The following is a 26,440-nucleotide window of genomic DNA, read 5'->3' on the forward strand; positions in this document are numbered from 1 at the left end:
GAGTAAATGGCCAAAAGCCATGGAGCAAGCCACCCCAAGCCACAGAGCCAACGACCACAAGCCACGGAAAAAACCACCACAAGCCACGGAGAAAACCACTGCAAGCCACGGAATAAATGACCACAAACTACAGCGTAAGCCACCACAAGGCACGGAGCAAATGACCACACGCCATGGAGTAAAACACCAGGAGCCATGGAATAACCCCCGCCATAGGCAGGGGCTCACGGAGACAGGCCTTGCCCACAGGGACCCCATCAGGGGGACAGACAAGAGATGGCTAGGTAGCAGGGTGCGAGCTGAACCTCTGCTGCGTCCTCCTTCACAAGACCTCATCGATGCCCCTGTATTTTGAGATGAGCGGGCTGCTGGGCACAAGGAAGGTGGGTCCTTTAAGAATGTCCTCGTCACCGGCTGCTCAGAGCGAGCCCAGGACCTGCCACACTCCTGCCGTCTTCTACATGGGAGTGTTTTTTTCTGCTAATGGCTTCGACGGAGCACTTACAACACTTCCTTCCCGTTCCTGCTGCCTTCCCCCTGCGGAAACATGCGGGGCCTCATCTGACCCGCCTCCTCCCACACCTGATTATCAACATGTATGTAATTACGCTCCTGAATGTGCTGGCGACAAAAGCTGATTAGGCCATCGGGAGGGGCGCCCAGCCTCGGTGGGGGGGGAGGGGAGAGTGACCTGATGTGAAGGGCCAAGGGACCCCCGGGATGAAGCAGATGCACCCACCAGCGCCCCGTGAGCCCGCGTTTCAGGACAGCAGAATCTTCCACGTCCTCTGCCACTACCAGGGCTAAATTTCTTTTTCCACATGGGGTAGGGCACTGCACGTGGCCCAGGGAGTCACCCAGCCCCCGGGCCTCTCCACCTGCAAGAGCAGAGTGACTGCCAGCTCCCCACCAGGGGGGTCAGGATCCGGTCGGGACCCAGGCTCAGGAAGCACAGCTGGCACTGGGCCCTCCCTTCCCCCTCACAGCCAGAGCCTCCAGACGATGCAGCCCCAGAACCAGGGCAGCTCCGGGACAGGTGCTGGAGCAGCCCTAAGGTCCCCGCCAGGAAGGAGGGGCTGGTGGAGTCGCGCTGCCCCCCTCGTGCCCCGGGAGGTGTCTAGCGTTGAGGATGGGGGACTTGCTGGGCAGGCGTCCGCCCTCAGGGTGCTACTGCAGAGCTGATGGCAGATGCTCTCACCATTTCCTGACCATTAGGTGGTTCCTCCTCGGGTCACAGAAGTGGAAGAGACGCTGCTCCTGAGCAGGCCTCACCCTGCGGGGCCTCGTGTTCCCTAGATCAGGAACCACCTATGGCCTCTGTGGGGACCAATGCCTGGTGCCCACTGAGGAGTCTCTTATGGCTAGGCAAGTGGTCACCCCACAACCTCACGGTGGGCTGTCATCCACTTCTCCTGTGGGAACCCCAGGGCCCACACACACTTGCAGGGAGCTCTGCCCCAGCTCATTTTCAACGTGAGTGGAGGAAACAGGCAGAGAGAGAAGGGAGCAGCCCCTTCCATGGGGACATAACGCTAGACCAGAGGCCTCCGCCATCTGCAGAATCCAGCTGCCTCGTCCTGGGCAGAGCTGAGGGCAGCTGCACCCCAGGGCTTGGGCACTTCCAGCTCCACGAGCTGCAGCATCCCCACTCCCTCCACAGACATCACCTGCATGGGCCCAAGGTGGCCACATGGCTGTCATTTGCTCATGACTGGCCATTCCACATGGGTTCACGGTCTGGGGCCCTGAAAGTCGGGAACATGCCTTCCCCCAGATGGCCATTCTTTCTACACAAAGTCTCACTGCCACCAATATTGTTCAACAGGAGTGGTCCCCTCGAGGGACATCTGAAGACACGTGACTCCAGAACAAACACCCCACCCTCCCAGCCTTGGCTACCCCAGCACAAAAGCACATCGTGACACGTTTCACGTCGCCAGGCACTTCCCAAGCAGTGCCTGGTGCAGAGAGCTCTGCAGACAGGTTGTCGCTGCTGCTGTTAAAATGCTGTCATTAAAGAACTGCCAGGTTAATCTGGCTGTGAGCAGATGCCCCCACCCCAAAATGGAAGCCTAGATCTGTCTACACTGGGGGGTCTCTCTGTGCCTTCAGCAGGCACAGGAAGACATCTAAGACAGTTTGGGCTGTCTTTGGGGGGATCCCACATGCTGTGGCAGAGGCGGGGGCTGCTCAGCACTGACAGGGCCAGCGCACCCCCACACAGGGTGCCCGGCCCGAGCACCCACAGTGCCGAGGGGGAAATGCACATCCTCAGGGCCTGGTCCACCCACAGCCACGGGTCAGAGCTTCCTGGCACACAGAGGAGAAGGTGAAACCAGGCGTGGACATGGGACAGGCAGAGGCTGCTGCACAGACTGGAGCTTGGCCTCCAGTGCCCTTGCCCATAATAGTCCCGCATCGACAGCCTTGTGTCAGAGGAGCCCTACGGAACTGCTGCTCCTGAAGGTAAATTTTGTCTGGATGTTGACAAATTCACGAGGCTCAGCCTGAACAACCTGGCTGTGCTCATGGGACATCGGTTATGCCGGCAGCCCGTGGCACGTCCTCAGTCACTCTGGGAGGACACCATCCCAAGCCTTTGGCAGCTGGTACGTGGGCTACAAGAATGGGCTACAAGAGCCAGATGCGTTGGAGCCCCATGAAATCGCGAGGACCACGTGCAGTGAAAAGATGCCTGGCCGGGCCGTCAGCCATCCCCATAAGGAGGCCACATCTCCCCCAGCCAGTCCCCAACCCCTCGCCAGCTGGGGCAGCTGCGCCCCCCACCATCATCTAGACCAGGGGCAGGGGGTGCAGGTGCCCCATCTCCCTCCAACCGCAGCCCCTGGCATGTCTGACAAGCGGCCAGAAAAAGGGACCCTCTGCCTTTGATGAGCACATCTGACCTCCGTGGGGGACGCCAGCCTTACCTGAAGAGGCAACGGGTAGGACAAGCGTGTTGGAGCAGCCGTGGGCGGCGGGCAGAAGCCTGCGTAGGCCAGGATCTGCTGAGCAGGGTTGTAGAGGATCTGAGGTAGAGAGGACGAGCTGTAGGCCAGCTGGGACAGAGGGACCTGTCACAGAAGGAGACAGGCAGTTAGCTGCTGCACACCAGGACTGTGCCAACCCCAGCCCCTCCTAGAGCCACCGGAGGAGTGTGGGGTCCATCATCCCTCCCATGAAGTCTGAAAGGAGAGACCCTAGCGCCCTTGCCATCCACCTCATGCAGGATGATTTCACTTCGGTGTTTCTACTTGTTCCTTCCAGGGACCTACCACGATGCCAAATCCTACTGGGTGATGGCCTGGCTCAGGCTCTTTGGTGGTTTCAGAAAAAAGCAAGAGAACCACTGGTTTGCATTTCTCCAGGAGCCACCATAGTGTTCATGGTATCTCAGCACAGAAGGTGTTGATTTTAAAGATCCTCTTAGCAGAATGGCTCCCGGCTAACTGATGACAAACTGCTCAAGTACAGGGATTTCTGGAGAAATGCAACTTATACTAAAGTCATTCAAACTCCTCGAAGCTCCCCGTGCTTTGGTGAACTCACTTGGGCGATTATAATTCTCAAAAGGAAATAAGAGGGGCCTCTGATCACGCCCCCACCCACCCCGCTCCCCACCGGGGGCCCGGGTAGGTTTCCCAGACCAAAGATGGTGGGGCTGTGCCAGGCCCACGAGCTGGGGGAGTCAGACGTCCCCTACCCAGGATTCTGCTGCCAGCCCCTCCCGCTCCAAGCCCAGCACCCCTAGAGGGAGGCCGTTCCTGCCAGCCCAGCACTGCGCTTTCTTCCAAGCTCACGCGCAGCCATGCCAGAGCTGGGGGGGGCCGGGGAAGCCTCCTGACAACGGCTCGAGGCTGGCGACGGACAGGAGGACTCTGGGGACCAGGGAGCAGCTCGGCCTCCCCTCTGCTCGGCATTTGCACCGTGCTGGGCTTGGGGAGATCATCAGGACCAGGCATTCATCCTGAGGCTGGGACCATCACTGGGCCCTTGAAAAGTCCCCTCAGAGCCTCCCTGCAGCACCAGCATTTCCAGTAGGTGCTCAGGAGACCAGACAATGGCCTCCTCTGGGATCACCCACCACTGCTCTGACAGGAAGAAATTTAAAAGACACCCAGTTTTTCCAGGAAGGTTTTCCTGTGAATTGAGGTCACCTGGTGGAAGGAGCCATCGACATTGGGCCCCAGACGGGAGCAGGAGAGGGGTTTCCCGCAGCAGGTGCATGTGCACGGGAGGCCATGCATTCCCTGCGCTGGTCACAGTTCTGCACCCAGAGCCCACAGGTACAGGGGGAGTGGCCCAAGGTGAGCCGGGGACACAGTTGAGTCTGACAGAGGTGGTCCTGCTGCACGTGCTGCTCCCAGACAGTCTGGGAAGTCCCCGAGTGTCTCAGCAGGGAGGGGCACGTCTGCAGTTCAGAAAGATGGAGGGGAGGGAAAAGATGGAGGGGGCAGGAGGCTTGAGCCAGTGGCAGCCCTGAGGGTCAGCTGGGGCAAGTGCAGGGGGACCAAAGACCCACCGAGGACGCTGAATCAGCCTCAGAGCTGCCTCTGAAGACCCCCGTGTGGCTGACTCGGTCTCCTACCCTCGCCCCACGCACACTGGCTGCCTTTCCTGCTCCTGTCCTGGTGCGAGAGACCTGCCTGCACGATGCCCGGGTTTACTGAAAAGGTCACATAGAGCTTTGTGGTGGTTAGTGACGCACCGTCGCTCCTTAGAGTAGTTTGTAAACGATGCGATCTGTTGAACTTGCAAGAGCGTCTGCTCGGCAGGTGCGGAGCATTAAGGAACCGCCTTCCCCGCTTCTGCGACACCCCTGAGCTTGGGGCTTGAGAAAGACAACCGTCCAGAGCACGGTTTACATGCAGCTTTGTGGTCCGGCCCTTCCGGGGCATCTCTCCGTTCCTGACCAAAGGCTCCAGCCATCTTCTCATGCACTTTAATGAAGACCCCTCAGAAAACCTGCCACGCTGACCCTCACCCCGGGGACAGCCTGGAACCCCGGCTTGGGAGGGGATCGGAACTCGTCAGCCAGACCTACGTTTTTGTATCCAGTCTACAATCCAACACCATTTTCTCCTAGAAAAGCTGCTGGAGAGGAAACATTGAACTGGTCGAAGAGAGAGAGGCCCTACATCAAGGAATGCCCCCAAACGCCCCGTGGGACCCTGCCAGCCACTGGGAGGAAGATTCCTGACCCAGGACTGCTGCTACAGCCACCGGGGACTGACCACAGTCACCCACATGCCAAGCACCGCTGTCACAGGTGCTTGTCTTAGTTTAAACACATCTGGTGACCTGCGTGGGAGCTTGGGGGGCATCGAGAGTGGAGCGGCGGAGGTCTGGACTGGGGTGTCCCGGGGATGCTGTTCTTCTCTGGGATGCGAAAACTTTGAGGAGAGGAGATACCAGGGGGCCCAGGCCAGGTCACTAAGACGGCCAGTGACCAAGTCTCCAGACAGCCAGAGCAGCGAGGACTCCCACAGGAACTATTAAGGTGACTCAGTCTGACTTGACCTGCAGGGCATCCACGCACATGTGTGGGGCGTGAGGCGAGGTGGTCCCCCGCTCTGTGGGCACAGAATAAGATACCCATGAACGTAATAAACAGGTGCCCAGGAGGAGGTGGGGCGGGGCAGGGAAGGGCTCTGCCCAGCCCAGCCCCAAGTGAGCCTCGTGTCACCAAGGTGACAAGAGGACCTGGTGAGGAGGGGCGCAGCCTGAGCCAGCCCCCCACCCATGCTGGCTGAGTGGGCTCAAATTCAGAAGCACCCCCCGTCCCGCCAGCATTCTCAGCTGTGGCCATGTCAGAGTCACCTCTGGAGTTTTAAAATATGGACCCAAGCCCACCCCAGATGTACCAAATCGTTGGCTCCAAACTGTTTTAATTCCACAAGAGGCGGATGAGAAGCGGTGGGAAGATGAGACGTGACGCCCCGTGCTGAGCTGTTTCTTAGGACGGGGAGGTGAGCAGGTAATACTCAGGTGGGCAGGAATACCCAGGCCCACTTCCGTGGGAGCAGTTGGAGCCACCGGCGGGCACCCTAACTAATGCCCTGCAGACAGGTCCCCCAGCAGTGAGCAGAGACCCGCCGGCTGCCCAGGGGCAGCGGCTGTAGATGCACAGAGGTGCCACTCACCATGTCCTTGAAGGCCCCCAGGACTGCGGCCGTGACGATGCCCAGGAGCAGGCCCAGGATGTTCAGCACCGTCGAGGCCCAGAGCAGCCGGTACAGGTGCACCACGTCCTGGCAGCCGCTCACGCCGACAAACTCGTAGTAGGCGGGCGACTGCTCTGCACTGCACACAGGAGGGAAGGACAGCGTCACCCCCAGCGAGGGTTAGAGCTGAGGTCAGTGACCTCCCCTCGCTTGTTACCCCCGTGGTCATGTGACCTCCCATCTCCTGTTACACCCAAGGTCAGGTGACCTCCCCTCACTCATTGCACCTGTGGCCAGGTGACCTCCCCTCACTCATTGCACCTGTGGCCAGGTGACCTCCCCTCACTCATTGCACCTGGGGCCAGGTGACCTCATTGCTGAGTGAAGAAGAGCTGGGGAGGAAGTTAGTGCTGGAGCCAAACGAAGTCCCATCCCAGGAAGGTCTCTGAGTCTGGAGGAGGCCCTAGAAGAGCCAGCCAGGGCAGGCAGCTGGGGTGCTGGCTCGGCGGCCTTCCTGAGGCCATAGCAGCAGGTTGTCGTGAGCAGTCTGGATGTCCACCTGGGAAGAGCCACATCCAGCCCATGCCCACTGCTTCAGCATCAGACCACGCAGAAGGGCAGGAAGGCTGGGCCTTGATTTCCCCATGAGGTGACTCCAGGCTGAGTGCTCTGGGCAGGCAGAGTGTAAAAGCCGACGTCTGAGCTCTCCACCCAACTGCCCTGACAGGGAGCCTTCAAGGGTGTCACTTCGGCCCCCGAGCCTGGGGCAGGGGCTGTGCAGGGCCGGGGCCAGCAGCCTTGTGCTGATGCCTGTCGCCTGGTCACAAGGCTGGGGGACACCTGGACGATGCCAGCTGAGGTCAGAGTGGGCAGCCCTGGGGGGTGGACACCCTGTCTCCAGGGACCCCTGCCACAGGGTAGTCACAGAAAAGCCCACTTCCTGAACTTCCAGGGACTTGGATCCACCACTGCTGCTCCCGGAAATGTGGATTTTAGCCAGTGTTGCCCAAACAAATGGTTCTCAACATGTGCCCCAGGAACACCAACTCCGGGCCCTGATCTGAGGTGTTAGTTCAAGAAAAGCAAGTCACTGGCCACGTGTGTCTGAATCTCCAGGAGGAAAACATCTGGTAAATGGACCTGCTTTTTGCAGGGCACCTTGGGGACCCTGTCCTATCTGAACAGATGGCATTCAAGGTCACATTCCCAAAGTCAGGAGCCACCCGGAGGCCGGACCAGTGGGCTCCAAGGGCAGGACCCTTACCCCAGGCCCTACTCTACCTGGAGTCGCTGGCAACCCAGGGCAGCACCTCAGCACCCTTGCTAGTCGAGAAAGTGGGTGGAGAGGCGCCTTCTGCTATGGAAAAGTGGCTTTCTAAGGTAGCAGAGACACCGTCCCAACTGAAAATCCTCCGCTGCCCAGCCGCTGTCTGGGGAGGGCCTGCCCCGGGGCTGCGGGCTGATGGCGCCACCCAGCCCAGGCCTAAAGTGCCGAGAGCCCTCCAGAGGCTTGCTGGAGTTTCTGGCGGCACGCCGAGTGACGTGAGGTCCTGACAGGCCGGGCCCTACAGGTTCCAGCAGCACACAGGGCGTGCACATGTGGTGCTGTGTGTGCGCCTCGCCGTGGGCACCCCTCACCTCTCACAAGTGTACAGGTCGCAGCAGTAGCAGGTGTTGCTCCTCACCTTCAGCTGGCACTTGCCGTTCAAGGAGTGACAGGTGACCTGCGGGCAGAGAGACCTTGTCGGGCTGTGTCCCAGGGGCCTCGTCCTCATGGGCAGCGGCTCCAGCCCCGGCTGGTGGCTCCACCTCCTGAGCCCCTTCCTGTTCTCCACGATTCCACAGACAGTGTTGCTGGGGCAGCAGGACCCTCCCCGAGCAGGAATGAGTCCAGGCTCGGGCGCACGGGGGAGTCCCGGGGATGCGCCTGGTCTCAGAGGCCTGATTAACAGGAGGAGGCAGTTGGGGCCTCACTTCTCTGTGATCCCAGGAGCAGAAGGAAACCGACCTTGGCCTGGACTGAAAGCATCAGGGTGCTGGTAGGAAGGACAGAGTGACCCTCGGGCGGGGGCTGCACAGAGGCTAGAGGGCCTGGGACACTGTCGGGACAGGATACGTCCCTGGGGCTCCCTCCAGCCAGGCCACGAGTGCTGGGACCAGCCTCTGGAGAGGACACCTGGCACCCCGCTGAGCAGCCGGCAGCAGAGGCCTGTCCCAGCACCCTCCTGCCTGCCCCCACACGGCACCTCTTCCCTGAACCCAGAACGACTGACAACTACCCAGGAACGTGTGGGTTCCTGGAGAATCCCAGAATGAGCCAGCTGGGATGTTTGCTTTCCGGCCTCCTCCTCTGACATCTGTACTCAGTCTGACAGGCCGTGTTTAGCTAAACTGACAAATGCACCCAGAGCTGGCGTGAGGCAGCCACAGTCATCACGGAGCTGTGCGCCCGGCTGGGTGGCCTCGGACATGCCCCGGGTGCTGTTTTTCCTGGCACTTCTCTCGGCTAGGAAGAGAAACTGAATCATGCTGCAGTTGTCCCTGGCCTAGGGACAGCCAGTGAGTTTCTTGGACGGTGTAAATGTATCATCCGAGCTTTTTATTGCAATAGTTAAACCAGTAAAAAATGATAACTGGAAAAGCCACACAGAACTGGGCAAATGAATTCAAGACTGATGTGTGTCAAAGAAGCAAGTCCACAGCTGTGATTCCAAAGGGAACACAGGACATTGGAATGTCCAGGCTAGCTCAAAAACAAGCCGCGAGTGACAAATGTCTCACCACCCCACAGGGCGAAGCCACGACGGGAAGAACTTTGAGCATCAAAATATTCCAACTCCAGGGACACAGGAAGCCTGGCAGGGTCCGCAGGATGAGCAGCGTGGGGACCAAACGCGCCACACAGCGCTCTCGCTCACCTCCGCCTGGTAGACGTCGTACAGGTATCCAGCCCCCCTGGAGTAGAACTGGCATCTTCCCGTGGTGAGGGGCTTTGGTTCCTAGAGGAGTAAATAAACACAGATGGAATGGAACGGTCACCTCCACACAGGTGACTTCATACCTGCCTGCCACAGGCTTGGAGCCAGAGGAGAGGCCAATGCCGACCTGCGCCTGCAGACAGAGCACAAAGCAGAGCCACGGTTCCTTCCAGAGCATCTGCGCTCCCCTGTCCAACAGCAGGAAGCAGAAAACCACGGGGTAGGTCCCCTCAGGATGGGCTGACACATCGTTTTCTCCATCAGTCAACACGGGGGAGCAGAAGGGAGACAGTCGCCTGACACTTTTGGGGGCATTTCTACAACTCTTCTCCTAAAACCTTCCTCTTTTCCTAAAAGCAAAACATTTTCTCTTTTTCTATTTAGAAGGCAGCAAGAGAGATTTCAGACTAATTCCCTCATCCACCTCACCAGCCAATCATCCGCCCACCCACCCTCCCAATGATTCATCTAATCATTCAATCATCTATGCACACCTCCATCCCTCCCTACCCATCCATCATCCCTCCCTGTGCATGCATCCACCCACCCACCCACTTAACAACCCATCCCTCCCTCCCTCCCTGTGCATGCATCCACCCACCCACCCATTTAACAACCCACCCATCATCCCTCCCTGTGCATGCATCCACCCACCCACCCATTTAACAACCCATCCCTGCCTCCCTGTGCATGCATCCACCCACCCACCCATTTAACAACCCACCCATCATCCCTCCCTGTGCATGCATCCACCCACCCACCCATTTAACAACCCATCCCTGCCTCCCTGTGCATGCATCCACCCACCCACCCATTTAACAACCCATCCCTCCCTCCCTCCCTGTGCATGCATCCACCCACCCACCCATTTAACAACACATCCCTCCCTCCCTCCCTGTGCATGCATCCACCCACCCACCCATTTAACAACACATCCATCATCCCTCCCTGTGCATGCATCTACCCACCCACCCATTTAACAACCCATCCCTCCCTCCCTGTGCATGCATCCACCCACCCACCCATTTAACAACCCATCCATCATCCCTCCCTGTGCATGCATCCACCCACCCACCCATTTAACAACACATCCCTCCCTCCCTCCCTGTGCATGCATCCACCCACCCACCCATTTAACAACCCATCCCTCCCTCCCTGTGCATGCATCCACCCACCCACCCATTTAACAACCCATCCCTCCCTCCCTCCCTGTGCATGCATCCACCCACCCACCCATTTAACAATCCAACCTTCCCTCCCTCCCTATCCGTCCATCATCCACTCACCCAGCCTTGGCCACACACCCCTTAACGGTCACATCCAACTATCCATCCACCCATCTGTCTCCAACATTCACAGAGCACAGACCGCACCAAATTATGAGGATATCAAGATAAGACACAGTCCTTGTTCTCAGGGGATTTATGCACGAGTGAAGGAGACTGACCAATGAACTGCCAGTTACAAAGTGCCCACAGTTGCTGTATGTCTGTGAGTTAGGAGCCCAGTGCAGAGCCTGTATTAGTTTATGGCTATGTCAGTCATATTCCTCAGAGCACTCCCGCTTCCAATATAAGAGGGTATAAAAACTGCTGGTGACCTAGCGATCGATGAGGACAGCCCCTTGTTCATTCAGGTGGCAGCAGCTAGCGAGAGCCGCCACGTGCCGGGCTGGTTCCCGGTGGACGCGGCAGGGGGGGGGAGACGGCCACGTCCCTGTCCTTGTGCTGCTTATCTCCCAGGGCAGGCAGACTCCGAACAAAGGGAGGTGGGGGATGCAGAGAGAGAGGAAGGGCCAGAAGGCCAGGTGCGGTTGCCACACGGGCATTTTTGACATTGATTTTTAAATCAACGTAGGCCTTAGTGACCAGCATGGCAAAAGCAAACTCCTTGCCCCCAGATTTTCTGCCCCATCTGTACACTCCCAGGAAGGTGCCAGAGGCTCGGCAGCTCCTCTGCAGACCAGGGCAGTGCATGGCTGGGTGGGGGGTCCATGGGGACAGGTGTGGTGATGGCCACAACAGTGAGACTGGAGGCCCTGGGCCTGGCTGCAGAGTGGGGAGAGGGTGGGTGGATGCGGGGCTCTGCCCAACACAGGAGCTCAGAAGAGAGCAGAGTGGGGTCTCAGTCTCTGCCTGGTCATCCTCCACGACACCGCTGCTTCCCACAGGGGCTCCCACCATCAGCTCAAGTGGCTGCACAGGGGAAGGGCACCTGGACGTCTTGAGAGTCGCTGCCCAGCGTGTGAGCTCACATCAAGTCCTGAGCTCCAAGGCTTTGCATGCTGGTTGTGAGTGGGCCCCTGGGGGGATCGGCAACTACCAGAGCCAGAGCGTGTGTAGTGGGAGGCCCTTTGCTTCCCTCGCCCTACCTGGCCCCAGCAGGACGTGAGCAGAGTCAGAGACAGGACGGTGAGGGCTTCTCCAGAAGAAAAGTATCTCAACACAATAAAGTGCATACATGACAAACCCACAGCTAATATCATCCTGAATGGGGAAAAGCTTAAAGCTCTTCCTTTAGGAACTGGAACAAGACAAGGATGCCCACGGTCTCCACTCTCATTCAACGCAGTTCTGAAGTCCTAGCGAAGAGAAAGAAATAAAGGGCATCCAAGTCAGGAAAGAGGAATCCAAATTGTCCTTGTTTGCAGACAACATGATCATATACAAGGGTACTTCACAAAGTTGTGGGAAAATAGACTTAAAAGGTAACACAAATCTTTCCATGATCTTTTAATTAATTTTAGTGTGTGTGGCTGGCCAGTATGGGAATACAAACCCTTAACCTTAATGTTATAACACTGCACTCTTACAAACTGAGCTAACTGGCCCACCTCCATGAACCTTTTAGAGTATGCTTGTATATAGAAAACACTAAAAGCTCCACCAAAAATCTCTTAGGACAGAGAAACAAATTCAGTAAAGTTGCAGGACACAAAATCAACATACAAAAATTGGTAGCATTCTTATACACCAATAACGAGCAAGATAAAGAAGAAATCAAAAAAGGAATCCCACTTAAAATAGCTACAAAAAATAAAATACCTAGGAATAAATTTAGCCACAGAGGTAAAAGATCTCTAAGAAGAAAACTACAAAACAATGATGAAAGAAACTGAAGAGGATGCAAAAACTGTAAAGACATCCCATGTTCATGGACTTGAAGAATTAATATTGTAAAATAACTATGCCACGAAAAACGATCTATAGATTCAGTGCAATCCTTATCAAAATACCAAAGATATTCTTCACAGAAATAGAAAAAACAATTCTAAAATTTGTATAGGACCACAAAAGACCTGAAACAGCCAAAGCAATCCTGAGGAAAGGTAACAAAGTGGCGGCATCACATTCCCTGACTTCAAAATATACTACAAAGCTATAGGAACAAAATCAGCATGGTATTAGCATAAAAACAGACAAATAGACCAATGGAACATAATAGAGAGCCCAGAAATAAATCTATGTATTTACAGGCAACTGATTTCCTACAGAGGACCCAAGAACATACATTGGGGAAAGGATAGTCTCTTCAGTAAATGGTGCTGGAAAACTGGATATCCACATACAGAAGGAAGAAGTAGACCCCTATTTCTCACCATGTACATTTCAGATCCTTCCTATCAGCATTTGGGAAGAAGGCTGATTTGCTGAGCTGAGCATGAGCAAAGGAACCAGCTCTGTGTCGCAGCTGGCAGGTCAAACTTTGGGTCTGCTGTGTTTCCTGACTTCTTTGAAGAGACCTTGCTGGTTTATTTGAGCTCAGGATGGCTTTGCCACCTGGTAGCTTTGGGCAAGTGATTTAGCCTGATCCTCAGCTTCCTCAGATGTAGGAAACAGAAATGGACTCTAATCTGGGACAGATGCGGGTGCCTAAAGTCGGTCACAAGCTTGAAGAAAGGGGCCTTTGGCTAACTGGTTTTGTCACTGTTGGACAACAACTCCCCCAGACGTCAGGTTTTCAACTCCCTCTATTTCCCCCCCCCCCACCTCCTCCAGGTGTGGACCCTGCACTCCAGAAGGACCAGTGTCCCAGGATCTCTGGCCACAGACAACCAGAAGAAAGCTGTGAACTGGTCTTCTGAGGAGTAAGGGAAGGAAGCAGCTGGCACAAGAAGCAGCTTCAGATGCGAGCCCAGCACGATCAGGTGTTGTGAGGAGAAATTTATCCATGGGCTGTTCGTCCCACTTGAGGTTCTTGGCAGCAGCTGACCTGTCAAGGTGGCTGGGGACACACCAGAACAACTGTGGCTTTCATTGCAGATCCTCAGACTTGGCAAGAGGAACTGTGCATCTGGCAATTCTTTTGTCCTTTGTTGTTCCTGACAAGGAATCATACTTGCACTTCTTAAACCTTTCATTTGGCAATAATTTCAAACCTACAGAAAATCTGCAAGAATGAGAGTTCCATCAAGCATACCCTTTGCCCAGATCAGCCTAATGTTAACACTGGGTACCAGTGTTTTTTTAAAGCCTATGAAACTTAAAAATAAAATTGGAAGAACACGCAGTTCAGTGAAGTGCGTGTGGACTGGAACACGTCTTGCAAGCTCTTACCAAGTTTTAGGTGGTGTATGGAATTATGCGTGACCTGTGCTCGGGAGGCCTCAGAGACAATGCCCGGTAGGATTTCCCCCTTATGGGACAGAAGAGATACAGGGTCAGGCCCAGTGTTGGTAAACACACAGGCCCCTCACCCATTCCTCCTGAGACAGGTGCACTCTGCCGCAGGGAATCTGCTCCTTACCTCGCTAGTGCGGGAATCCTGGGTGGCTACTGTCTCATTTCTCACCCAGATCAAGAGAAAGCCATTCTGCTTCATCTCAGAAAAATCCAAAGAACATTGCAGTGGGATTTCACTGGGGTCCACAACCTTGCAGATCCTGCCCCTCTGCCCAGCTCTGTGTGTGGGTTGTGGGGAACCCACTCAGTCACAGCCAACAGGAACCCTTCAGGGCCTGGTTGAAGATGCCCACCTTCTAACACAGGATAAGGGCATCTCAGCAAAACCTAGCTAGTGTTGGGCTCTGTATTTAACAGGGGAGAAAAGACTGATTGTGGGAAACCCACTGACAGGAATATGTCTGTGGGTTTCCAAAATGTCCATATCTCCTTTCAGTTAGAAAGACTGTAATGTGGTCTGCCCAGGAAGGGGCAGCATTTGTTGATTTGGGAGGCTCCAAAAAGCATACATTATTTCATTTAATTCTCAGCCACACCCTAGAAGAAAGAGCCATTCCATTACAAATTAGGAAACTGGGGTCAGAGGTCAGGCCGCTGGCCTGAGCTCAGACACTAAACCGAGTCTCTCTGGCTGCAGGGTCTGTGCCTTTTCATCCACGTCAACAGAACTTCCTGGTTGTGGAGCCCTTAGCAGCCGCAGGTGTGAGACTGTCCCCACACTTTTCCAGGGAGACAGTGTGGGCTTGGTAAGTGCTGCATGGAGAAGGCAGGGGCTGTTGCTCACCATACACAGCACTTGGCAAAGGGGTCACTGGCACAAGACAAGTGAAAATCAACGTTTCCCAAGAGTGAACGTCATCGGAATCAAAACAGAGTAGCTTGTGTTAAAAACCCTGACAAAAGAGCCGGGAAGGCCGTGAGGGGGTTCTCACAGATGTATGCCCGATAACAGGAGCTATCAGAGGACTTGGCAAAGCCACAGCCTTGCACAAGAACACTTCTGCAGGACATCTGCCCAGCCTCGGCCTGGCTTGCCCTGTTACTCGTCCTTGTAGCCCAGGATAGTTATCCCAGAAGGAGAATGTGATCCTCCTTATTATCACTGTGAATCCCTTTGTCTTCCTTTACCGCCCTGCATACACGTGTGGTTTACTGTGGCACGTGGATTCCCACTGTGATACCCTATTCCCAAATAAACGTCATGTTCTTCTTGAGAGCCTCTCTCTGCACGTTACCTAGTTGACAACAGCAACACAATTTTTAGTTTTGATGCTGGATTCTCAGTCCTAGGAGTTTATCCTAAGGAAGTAATTTGACAGAAGGAGATAGTAATTCTGAGACAGGAGGTGCTTAGCTTCCCTGGGCTCAGGTTCCAGGACGCAACTCTGGGTTTCAGGACACTCCCTGAGGTCTCAGGCCCCTCCTGGAGGCCCCTCCTAGAGAAGAGTTGCTGCTGCTTTTAGATCTGTTTTTGACACCAACACAGGGAGATTGAGACCTCAGGGGGCTGCTTATGCAAATCCAGTGGCTGGGCATGCTCAGTAGGGAGGAGATATATAACCATGGTAGCCGAGCATGCTCAGTAGAGGGAGTTTATCCTTTGAATGACCTTCCACTAGGGGCGCTGGAGAGCACTGGATATTCTTGAATATCTTCAGTGCATGTGATAGGATTTGACCAATGAACACGCCCTAAAAGGAGACCAGCTGAGCATGTGCAAGACTATGTTTCATAACAAGGAGCCACCCTCTTATTTGAATATTCATTAGATAGCATGAATATGCATTAGACAGTGAGACTATAAAAGTCGAACCCTGGCAGAAAGTAGGGCTGCTACTCACTCCCCTGCAGCCAGCTTGCACTCTGCCTGTGGAGTGTGTGGGGCTTTCTTTTGTGTCGAACTCACCTTCAGCGAGCAGCTGCTCACTCTCTTGAGCCGGCCTGCACTTGGTACTGAACTTGAAGTGTGCATTTCTTACTTTTGTATTAAACTTGGTGCAGGCCCTACTCAGACTCTAGAGCTAGGCTGCTCTTTCTCTGTGAAGGCTGCATCTCTCACTCATTACGTTAAACTGCTCTCACTTTCTACCATGACTCTGCTCTTGGGTTCTCTCCTGCAGTGGAGTCAAGAGCCTGGTGAGAGGACGGGGTGGGTTGAGGCCAGCTACCGGGCCTCTCCAGACCCTCTCCTCCCACATCAATTGCGGTTCCGTCTGTGATAGAGAAAGGTGTCTAGCAATAGGGGAATGGTTATATTTAAAATCCATTGAATAGTCATTTAAAAGACTAGCTAATAAAATTACGCCTCACCTCATTCCAGAAAGGTTTAGGTCAGCATAAGACCATAGAGGGGCATGTTTGATATGAGAATCTGATGCCCAGGATTCTACCTGTCCTGGAAATGTTATCTTAGGGTTTGGTGTCAGAGCTACTATTTCTTTCCAAATTTTCTTACTGTTGCTACATTGGTTTAAAACTTTTGAAATTACCCCCCGATATGCTTGTCCCATGGCCCACAAGACTGGCATGAAGATAAGCTCACTTCAGTGTCAGAAACTGCATCACAGGCTGGCCTCTCCCTGTAGAAGCACCAGCATCCAGTGCTTGGTGAGAGCGGTTCGTGGTGTGTTCTTACTAAAATATATGACCAGTTTCCTGAGTATGTTTAAGGAAACCAACTTTACAACAAGAAATGTGGTGCATTAAGACAGGACATGTCCTGGTCCAGTCCTGTGGTCATCCCCACCAGACCCATCCACCTCCCAGGTGGTAAGCACCGCCTCGACGTGCAAGGAAGGGGCGTCTGGGCAAACTCCTGCTGGGGACCCCTCTGCAGAAGGAGATGGGGAAAGGGTGTTTCCTCAGAGAGCAATTTTAAGGAAGAAAATTCATTAATTTAGAAATGAAAAGTATGTGTGTGTGTGGTGTGTATGTGTCATGTGCATGTGGTGTGCATGTGGTGTGCATGTGTGGTGTGTGTGTATGTGGTGTGCGTTGGGTGTGGTGTGTGCATGCTGTGTGCATTGGGTGTGGTGTGTGCGTGCTGTGTGCATTGTGTGTGGTGTGTGTGTATGTGGTGTGCATTGGGTGTGGTGTGTGCATACTGTGTGCATTGCATGTGGTGTGTGTGTCATGTGTGTGGTGTGTGCGGTGGGGAGGGTGTCACACCTGCAGGAAATGAGACACAGTGACAGGGAGCTTGACCACGGTTGGCAAACACAAGTAGAGGGACCAACCATGAAGATGTCTGAACTGAGTTCTGCAAAATGAAAGTTTACTTTTTAATGTAGAATTTTCCAACCCAGGAAAGCTACTGTGAAGAAAATTAGAAGGTGCTACTTACGATGTGTCGCGCTGCAAACACACCATCAACCACAGCACAGCAGAACGCCGCCACCACACCGAAGCTGATGAACACGATTGCTGCCACCAGCTGGAAGTGCAGCACAGCAGAGGGGCGTGGGTTTTCAACTTCAACAAAGCCATTTTTCAAATACACACCAGCTAGATTTCAGAATTCCCTTTGGCAGAATGCCACTTCTTCACCTCTGTCTTTTGCCCTCAGTGACCTACAGCCCAGGACAGACCCAACAAGGCGTGACCTCCCCCGTGTGGGGAGCGTCCTGTGCATTTTCTCCACAGGACGCTCAGGGACGACTTCTGCGTGGAAGAGCATTTCAGTCCCCCCGGCCCTCCGCACACGCCTGAGGAGGCCCCAGCCGCCGTCTGTGGGTACACTGTGACGTGGTGACCATTCACCCACAGGCACACAGGCACGTGCTTACCATGGTCTTGTTTTTAAAGTGATCGGATCAACTGTACACACTGTATCTGACCTGCTTTTCTTAATGACTGTGGAGCTTGGAGCCAGGAACAGTAGATTGTGACTAACCAGCGCCTACGGGTGGCTGTTCAAGTGGTTTACCCTCCCTTGCCATCACTGACTCTGCTGCAAAGACCCTAAATATGTTCGCTATGAACATACTTGGGTTTACAAATGAGTATGTCCGTAGAATAGATTTCTTGAGCACACATGAACTCAATGTTTTATATAGGACAAATTTAGGTTCTTTGTCCTTTACATTTTGGGGAGAGAGAGTGCTACACCGTCGTATAAAAACGCTCCGCCAGTTTCTACCCCCACCAGCAGAAGAATGCCCATTTCCTTAAATCCTGTATGACGCTTGACATTATTAATCTTTTAAAATTTTGACTGTCTGATGGGAAAAAAAAAAAAAAAAAAATGGGTCTCGTTATCTCAATTTTCATTTCTCTGATTTTATTAGGTTGAGAAGCTTTAAAATTGTTTAGTTTTCTTGTGAAATAATTTCAGATTGACCAATACAAATAGGAAAAATTGTTCAAAGACTTCCTGTATTTATTGTCATTTTCATGTAGTAAAATATATTTATCTTTTCTTTTCTTGCCTCTGGATTTTGTCAGAGTTAGGAAGTTCTCCCCACAGTGAGGTTAAAGAGGAATTTGCCCGTGTTTCTTGTAGTACCTATTTGGTTTGGTTTCTTACACTGGGACCTCTGATCCTGCTGTCTGTGTCTGGTCAGTGCAGATCTGATTCCATCCTCTTTCAAACGGCCACCCTGCTGTCCCAGCAGCACTGACAGAAAAGCCTGTCCTTGCCCCCTGACGGGAGATGCCACCTCCCTCCTGTGCCAGCCCCCCGTGGTGCTCAAGGCTATCTCTGGACACCGTGTCGGGCCTGTGCTCTGTCTGTGCTTGCTGCCCTGCCACGGCGTTCTGCCTTTAGAGGTTCTTTGGGACATTCCGATATGTTGTAGGGCTGAGTCCCTCTTGATTTTGTCTTTTAAGTGTTTTCCTGGCTATTCTTGGGTGGTTTTTTTGCACATGAATTTTCCCATCTGCTTGTCTAGCTTCATTACAGTTATTACTTGTGGGGACGTGTTAAGTGCACACGTTTCCTGGGGGGCTGATGGGCGTGGTGCTGCGCCATGCCGAGGACACGCACCGGCTCCACTCGCATCGGCGTGACGTCTCTCGTGGGGCTCTAAGTTTTCCTCATGCAGGCTTTGCACGTTTCTTAAGTTTATTCCTGTTTTCAATCTTTTTGTTGCAATTGTGAGCAGGGTTTTCTCTCGCATTGTGTCCTCTGACTGTGTGTGCGTGCGTGTGTGTGTGTGTGTGTGCGTGCATGTGTGTGTGTGCCCGTGTGTGCGTGTGTGTGTGCGTGCGTGAGTGTGTGTGCGCGTGTGTGTACTGATTTCCACGTTAACTCATGTCCTTTCCATTTCCCCGCGGCCTTCGGAGGCCTCTGGAGAGGGACGGCCATGCAGAAGTCGCGGCGGTCTAATGTGAGTAGGTGCACAGCGGGCAGATCGCATCAGTGGAGGTAAACGTCCTGGAGGTGATGCTCTGGGGACCTGCCCCAAGCAGACACTACCCTTCCTGAGTTGCAGGAGGACTATTCTTTAACCCAGTGGTCCATTTACTTCTTCTGAGGCAACTTTCAGCCACAGCAGATCAGACAAGTAGTTCTAAGACCTCAGACATCAAATACATGCACTTCTAAAATACACACAAACCAGAGTAAATCACCGCGGTTTCCTGAGTCCTTTCTGGGGAATCTCTGAACCACTGACCACTGGTCTCCACTTACCTTTTCGTTCCTTAGCTTCCCCATCCAGAAAAGGAGCTGTTGGGCTCTTACCAATTTAGGGAAAGCTCTGCAGTCCGCACAGGAAGCAGATGTGGCAGATACAGGCACGTGTGGTGCCCTTCCCACGGCCTCACATGTCTGACATTTTATGATTCATTGACCAAAGAAGAATTGGAGGCATTCTCAGAAGGGGACTGTGTAAGCCTCAATCTGAACAAGTCCATTTGGACTTTCCATAGTGCCATGGCAGTGTTAAAATCTACTATCCTGCATAGATGCCCTGGTTCAATTGGCTAAATGGTGACATAGTGACTGAGCTGCGTCCTGTGTGCTGGAGAAACAGACACAAGAGACGGGCTTAAGGCACTGACCCCGGGCTGATGGCCCCTGTGATGGAAGCTCAAACCCAGAGCTCTGGATGTGCTTGACGGTAGGACTCATTTTACCTGGGACAGAAGGAAGGCCTTGAGCTGGCTCTGGAAGAATAAATAGAATTTCCTCAGGTAGCACCCAAGGAGGAGCGTGGGGCCACCAGGAGGACGGGCAGAGGCCCCATGTGCTCATGAGCCAACGCTGGAAGTCGCCAGCACTAAGGAAATGTGGCCAGAGGCAAAGCACCTCCTTCGTGTTGACAAGGAAAGGAAAACCTGTGTGGTTTCCTTCCCTGTGAAACGACCACACACGAGTAAGGTGATGGCCATGCAGCATGACATGAGGACAACTGGCAGAGGTCACGCTCAGCAAGATTCCTGCGTTCTGACTGCCGCTAGGAAGAGACACGTGACACACAGAGAGACTTGGAAAGCGACTGTTCAGATTTCCCAGTAGGAAAGGCAGGTTTCGATTGGCATCTCCACTTTTCCAGAGGAAAATAAAAGGTCTGCCTGTGACGTGGTGGCCGCTGCGCTGCAGCCCTGGGCCTCCTGCGCTCCTGCATGGAGGCCTCCTGCGCTCCTGCGTGGCTCGTCCCTCCTGCAGGCGCCGGCCTTGCCTCCGAGGCTGCAGCTCCGTCGTCACAATTCAGCATCAGCCGGGAGAGGGCGTTGCCGCATCCTTGCCATTCCTGACAAGGTCACGTCTGTCCTAAAGGCATGGCCCTCCACCAGCCAGCTGGGCAAGCCTGGCCGGCTCCGGCAGCTCACACGCTGGTCCTTCAGGGCGCCCACCACTTGTCTCGGGCGTCACCCCCAGCCAGAGGCCGAATGAGAAGACACATACAGATGAACAAAACCACCTCAAAGTTTACCACATCCTTTTACTTGGAGTGTCCCATCCAATCCTGACAGTGGCTGTGACCTAATCACTGTGTCTGCACCGTGCACTTCCAGAGTCTGGGACTCTCTCACGGTTTGGTGCTGAAACTCACTTGACAGCAACACTTGACCGGAACTAACAGGCGCCTGTTCACAATCGGCATTTATCCCACCTGGGGTGATATGCATGCGCTCCTCCAGAAATATGCATGTGGGTGTCACCTCAGACTCCACCAGAAGCATGACACATGCCCATGTCCCCTTTCTAAAATCCAGAAGACTCTGAGTGGCATTTGCCCCAGGAGTTTCCAATAAGAGATGGTGACCTGTGGGAACCACATCATGCCACCACTCCGAGTGCGTTTACGGGTCTCCCCCGCCCCAGAGTGTTGGTCTGTTTCTGTTTCTTATAACAAAATACCTGGAACTGAGTGATTTATAAAGAAAAACAAAATTTATTTCTTACAGTTTTGGAGGCTTGGAAGTCCAGAGTCCAGGGAGCACATCTGGTGAGGGTCTTGGTGGTGGGACAGTGACCCAGGGGTCTCACATTGCAAGATGGTGGGAGCAGAGAGAGCACAGACTCTTTGTGCTTCCCTGTTAATGCCCTCAGAACCACGCCCCTGCCACCACGTTTCATCCATTCACTACTGCACAGTCCTACAGTCCAATCACCTCTTCAAGGCTCCACCTTTCAATGACCATAATAGGATTTCCCACCCTCTTAACAGTCAAGTGGGGGCTAAGTTTCAAATACATAAAATTTGGAGGACACAATTCAAGCTTCAGGGAGTTTGGGGGGGACATAATTCAATCCACTACACACAGTAACAGCCCAGTGACGGTGACCCAGTTAGACCCTTGTGCAGATGTGGAAAGGGAGGCCCAGGGATCAATCAAAAGCCCATGGCCATGCCCAGGGGGAGGGTCTCAGAGCCCAGGGGCCAACCAAGGACCTAAAGGCTCCCTGACCTGGGAAAGCTCATCTTGGAACAGTGGAGAGCAGCTGAATCAGCAGTGAAGTCCTTTGTTCAGCTGAGCCTTGCAACTTTCTGCCCTTTACACTCAGACCAACCTGATTCCATTCAGTGCTTACGATCACCGTCCATTTACTTGCTAAAGGTGGCCGTCATAGCAGCAGAGTGAGGGCCCATTAGACCGGGGCCTCCTGGCCAGAAGCGGTGGCCCAGCAGGTGGCGGGGGATTGGTGGCGCCTGTCTCCCGTCTCCTGAGCGTGCCGGTCTTCCTCCTGTTTGAGTAACCTCCAGCCAGGTACCGAAAATACACACGGAAGTCAGAAAGTGAAGACGTGTGCTGAGCGGGAGGCCATGAACTCTAGCGTGGAGCTCAGCAGCAGGGCACACTCGCTTTCAGCCGGGAATCTGCATTTGCAGATGCTTCTGTATCAATTAGCAGGAGGCCCTGCTCAGGGCATCAGAAAGATTAATAAAAACCCAAACCGACAGCTGCCTCAGTGTCTCCGAGCAGCTGAGTGAAATCGGGGACGCAGCCCCAGGAGAGGAGATGCTACAGCATCACACCTGATTCGTGCTACACTGTCATAAGTGATGTCACTACGTGCAGCAGACTCGGCGGCCAGTTAGCCTCTATCACCCTCACGTCCTCATCTAGGTGGGACATTACATATTAAGGCTAAAGTTCCCCTTTCCATCCCTCGCCCAAGACCACACTCGATTCCAGTTCAGTCAGCGTTTTACACACCCAAGTTCCGCCAAACAGCAATATGCCAGACTCATCTCACAAGACCATGTTGCCTTCTGCACAGGTGCCACCTCGTCCGTCTGTCCCCTGGCACCACAGCAGCGGCCACTCCCCTCCCAGCAGCTCCAGCCAGCCCTGGCCATCCTGCCAGCTGCTCTGACCTCCCAGTGGTCACTGCTGTCATATGCCCTGTGCACCCTGCCCTCTCCACCATCTGGGTTGGTTTCTGTTACCAATCGCTTCAGAAATCCTGAGGGTCGCTGTCATGACTACAAATGGTAAATTGCAGAGTTCACAGAGAAGGAATGACTGGAGCAACCATGCCCAGAAAGGCTGCACCTGAGGCCGGCCAGGGGGCACCAGGCAAGGGAGTGGCACGAAGTGGCCGTTCACCCCCCACCACCTGGGGAGAAGGCACCGTCCTCCCCTCCAGGACAAGGAGCCCGGGGCAGGTGATCGTGTGGTGGGTCCCATGACGGTCGTTCCTGTAAGTCCACTGATGCAAGCCACACGCCCACACGGTTGGCAAACTTGACTGGCTCACGAGTTGGGAGCTGTTCTAGGTGCTGAAGACACAGGTTTCCCATAACCACGGTCTCTGCTTCCTGGCACTGAGTCCAGAGTCAACGCCAGGGTAAGGGGGCTACTTCCAAAGACAGAGGACCCACGAGTTCCTGCAGCTCCCCTGAGCCTCGTGATGGGAAGGGCACCGTCGGGTGGGGGTGATGACCTGCAGCACCGGCCTTTGCCTGCCTGCACTCGGTACCTAGCAGCTACTCCACCAACTCTGACGGAGCCATTTGTGGACTTGCCCGGGTCACACAGCTGGTTACAGGCTGGTTTGGGTTCAAATCTAGATGTGCTAGGAGTAAAGAATTCAGAGTCCCCAGTCCCTGCCCTCTGCTGTCCTCAACTGCGACATAGAAGCCAGAGGTGAAGAGACCCTCAGTGTGCACCAGTGGGAGAGAGAGACAGAGATGGAGATGGAGAGACAGGGAGACAGAGAGATGCAAAAAGAGACAGACAGAGAGAGACAGAGAGAGAGGAAAAGAAATCAGAACTCGGGAGAAACTGGGATGAGCCTCACAACTTGGCAAGGAGCAGTGTCACTGCACGTTGACCCCTTCGGCACCTGACGGAGGAGGAGGGAGCCTGAAACCCCTTCACCTCTGCGGCCCTTCCAGGAGGTGGGGGTCTGACTGGTGGCCCTGGGTGGAGTAAAACCAAAGGCTGTGTCACTCAGTGGCACCCGGAGTTGGAAGTGGCTCTCCTTGCTTCCCTGTCCCCCACCCTGTCGTCAGAACACAGCAGACCTCATGCATACACAGCCCACCTTGTGGGATAAGACAACCTTCCTTACATGGGTAGAGACTCAAACAGCTGTGTCTGTTCCTTAGGAAAACCCACCATGAGAATGTGTTGTTACCAAACCAACTAAATGTTATGCTTATGGGACACAAAAATGGCATCTCAGTGAGGACCTGCCACCTACAACCACAGAGAGAAAATGGAGATGTGGGTATGGGTGGGAAACAAGACTTTCGGTGGCATCTGAAGCAATCGTGGGGGTCAAGGTCGAATGTAGGAGGTGATATGTGAGGAAGAGAGGGCAGCAAGGTCAAGGAGGGTCAAGGAGCCCCTCGTCAGGGGCAGAAGCCTCCCCTCCGTGGTCTGAGGACGAGCATCCGGCACGCGGCCTGCCCAGGGCCGGGTCCCGCGGGTCCTCCCGTCCTCGTTCCTTATCCACCTTCTGTCCTGGCCTTGGAGTAGACTCCCCCGCCCTCTCTGCCTCAGCATCCCCTCTCTGCCTCAGCGTCCCCTCTCTGCCTCAGCATCCCCTCTCCTCGGCCCTCCCCGTGGCCCCTCCCAGGTGTGGAGTGTTCATGGAGCCCTGGAACGGTGGCTCCTGGAGGCCGGAGTCTCCGCGCGACTTCTCCACGCCCCACACCTGAGCACCTTGCACACGCAGTGCTCGAAAAATGTTCATTAAGGAATTCAGGGAGCATGATGACAATCCACACATGCAGAAAGCACAGGAAGTGACGGGACCCTTGGGCGATGTTGCTGGTCATCGCAGGGGTGGGTGGTTAAAACTGCTCTGAGGTAGAGCCGTAATCCCACTTTCCTGCGGGGACCCTCTGCACCTGCCCTTCCTCACAGACACTGAGGCTCCCCTCGCATGGAATTCTCTGTGGAGTAGCAGCCCAAACAGTCTGCTGTCACTTCCCATCAGAAAGCCCAGCACCCTTTCCAGACATGCAGATGTGTGGACCCAGGCAGAAAACTGATTATATTTTCCAAATGGGCATCATGTGGACCCAGCTCACGCAGCAGCAAAAATAAAAGCTCCAGGCATCCGTTTCAGAGTGAGCACTCTCGTGAGCAGAGGTCTGGATCCCGTGGGATGCGGGCGATCTCATCAGTGCATCAGCGGATGTCAGGTCCCAGGACCAGCAAGTGAGAGCCACAGCGGGCCACGCCGGGGCGCAGCCGTGGGAGCGTGGCCTCCCTGTGCCCAACGCCCGTCTCTGCTCAGCCTCCTCTCGTTATTCCCCAGCCTGGTCATCACCCTCCGCACCCCCAGAACACCGGTCACTAGTGAGACCTTCCCAGGGAAAGGGTCAGGCTGTGAGGTCCCCAGCACCCAGCTTACGCTCTAGGTGACTCGCCGTGGACGCTGGCAGGCCTCCTTGCTGACGACCGTCAGACCCTCCCAAGGCTGTGATCCCAGGATCTCAGAAGTGACGTCATGTCTACCTGTGAGTCCTGGAGCATCCCCTGTGTGTCAGCCCCTCTTAACTCAGAGCTGGGAGTGGCCAAGACTGATTTAGCTTCTGTCTAAGAAGGTTATGGGCCGGACTTCCCCAACAAGGCGGATGACATTCCCACGACGTCAAGGCCCCCGGCAGAAGAAGTTGAGCAGGGGGGAGGTGGGGAGAGAAACAGCCAAGACCCCCACCCTCCCAACCCTGAAAGGACAGAAAAAACTGGGGTAAGTCTAGACCAAGGGCCTGATACCCTAGTCCTTTGCAGGAAACTCTTTCAATCTGTAAATTATTTTCTATTGGTCCATCGGTTCTTTTAGGTCAGTGGATTTCATACTGTGTTCCAGGAGGGCTCCAGTGTTTGTGTGTGTGTGCATGTGTGTGTGTGCATGTGTGTGCGTGCATGTGTGTGTGTGTGCTCACGTGTGCATCGCGTGCATGTGCTCACGTGTGTGCACATATGGGGGGATGGGGGAATTGGCAGCTAACAAACCATTTTATGACCTTAACTTTCCGCCCTGGCCAAGTGGGACTTTGCTGGGTTACAGCTTTTAGTGAAATCGAGGACTCGTGTGCCTGTTTGGGTGGGGAACAAATGATAACTCATTTATCGATGGAAAATGCCAACGGCTGACTCAATTCGGGGCATCCTTTGGATATCACTGGAGACTAACATAATATTGGCAGAGACAATGGTGAAGCCATTTCTGATGATTAGATTCCACCCCTTAAAGCGAATGGAGTGAAATATTTCAAATGAAATGATACCACGTCTGGGATTTGCCTCAAAACAAGACGGGAAGGGAGGGCGTGGCAGGAGGGGAAACGGCCGGCCCGAGCTGGCCACCCATGAGGCCGTGGGCGGGGTACCTGGGCTTCATTTTACTGTTCTGTCTACTTTTCTATATGCTTAAGATTTCCTATGGTAAAAGTTAAAAATAAAAACAAATCAGGAAAAAAGTGTCCGTATACACCTGGATGCATGTGAAATACACTTATTCTTTCTTCTCTGCCTGCTGGTGTCTCCTTTTGAAGCAACTTGAACGTTCTGACTAATCTATGTGCTTAAAAACGGTATAACAATAACAATGGCTGCTATTCTCTGGAAACCGGTCATGGCCAGCGCTGCGCTAGACATTCTCACAGGCGTTAACTCTGACGCCCCAGCCTCGCTGCCAGCCAAGACGCAGAGGCTCCAGACAGCTCGGCAAGTTTCCCAAGATCACACAACACTTACGGTGGGT

The 26,440-nt window shown here is 54.2% G+C and overlaps 1 protein-coding gene across 1 annotated transcript in view; it reads right to left on the reverse strand.

Annotated features, from left to right (window-relative positions):
- TMEM255B (transmembrane protein 255B) overlaps nucleotides 1–26,440 on the reverse strand; it is a 42,972-nt gene that overhangs the window by 2,439 nt on the left and 14,093 nt on the right. The window contains exons 4-8 of the mRNA XM_063102125.1: nucleotides 17,168–17,257; nucleotides 9,083–9,163; nucleotides 7,803–7,888; nucleotides 6,144–6,303; nucleotides 2,931–3,074 (exon numbers count right to left, since the gene is read on the reverse strand). Of these exons, the coding sequence (XP_062958195.1) occupies nucleotides 2,931–3,074; nucleotides 6,144–6,303; nucleotides 7,803–7,888; nucleotides 9,083–9,163; nucleotides 17,168–17,257 (561 nt within the window). The remainder of the gene's footprint in view (nucleotides 1–2,930; nucleotides 3,075–6,143; nucleotides 6,304–7,802; nucleotides 7,889–9,082; nucleotides 9,164–17,167; nucleotides 17,258–26,440) is intronic.

The sequence above is a fragment of the Cynocephalus volans genome, chromosome 7, assembly GCF_027409185.1.
Source record: "Cynocephalus volans isolate mCynVol1 chromosome 7, mCynVol1.pri, whole genome shotgun sequence".
In the NCBI taxonomy this organism is placed as follows: domain Eukaryota; kingdom Metazoa; phylum Chordata; class Mammalia; order Dermoptera; family Cynocephalidae; genus Cynocephalus; species Cynocephalus volans.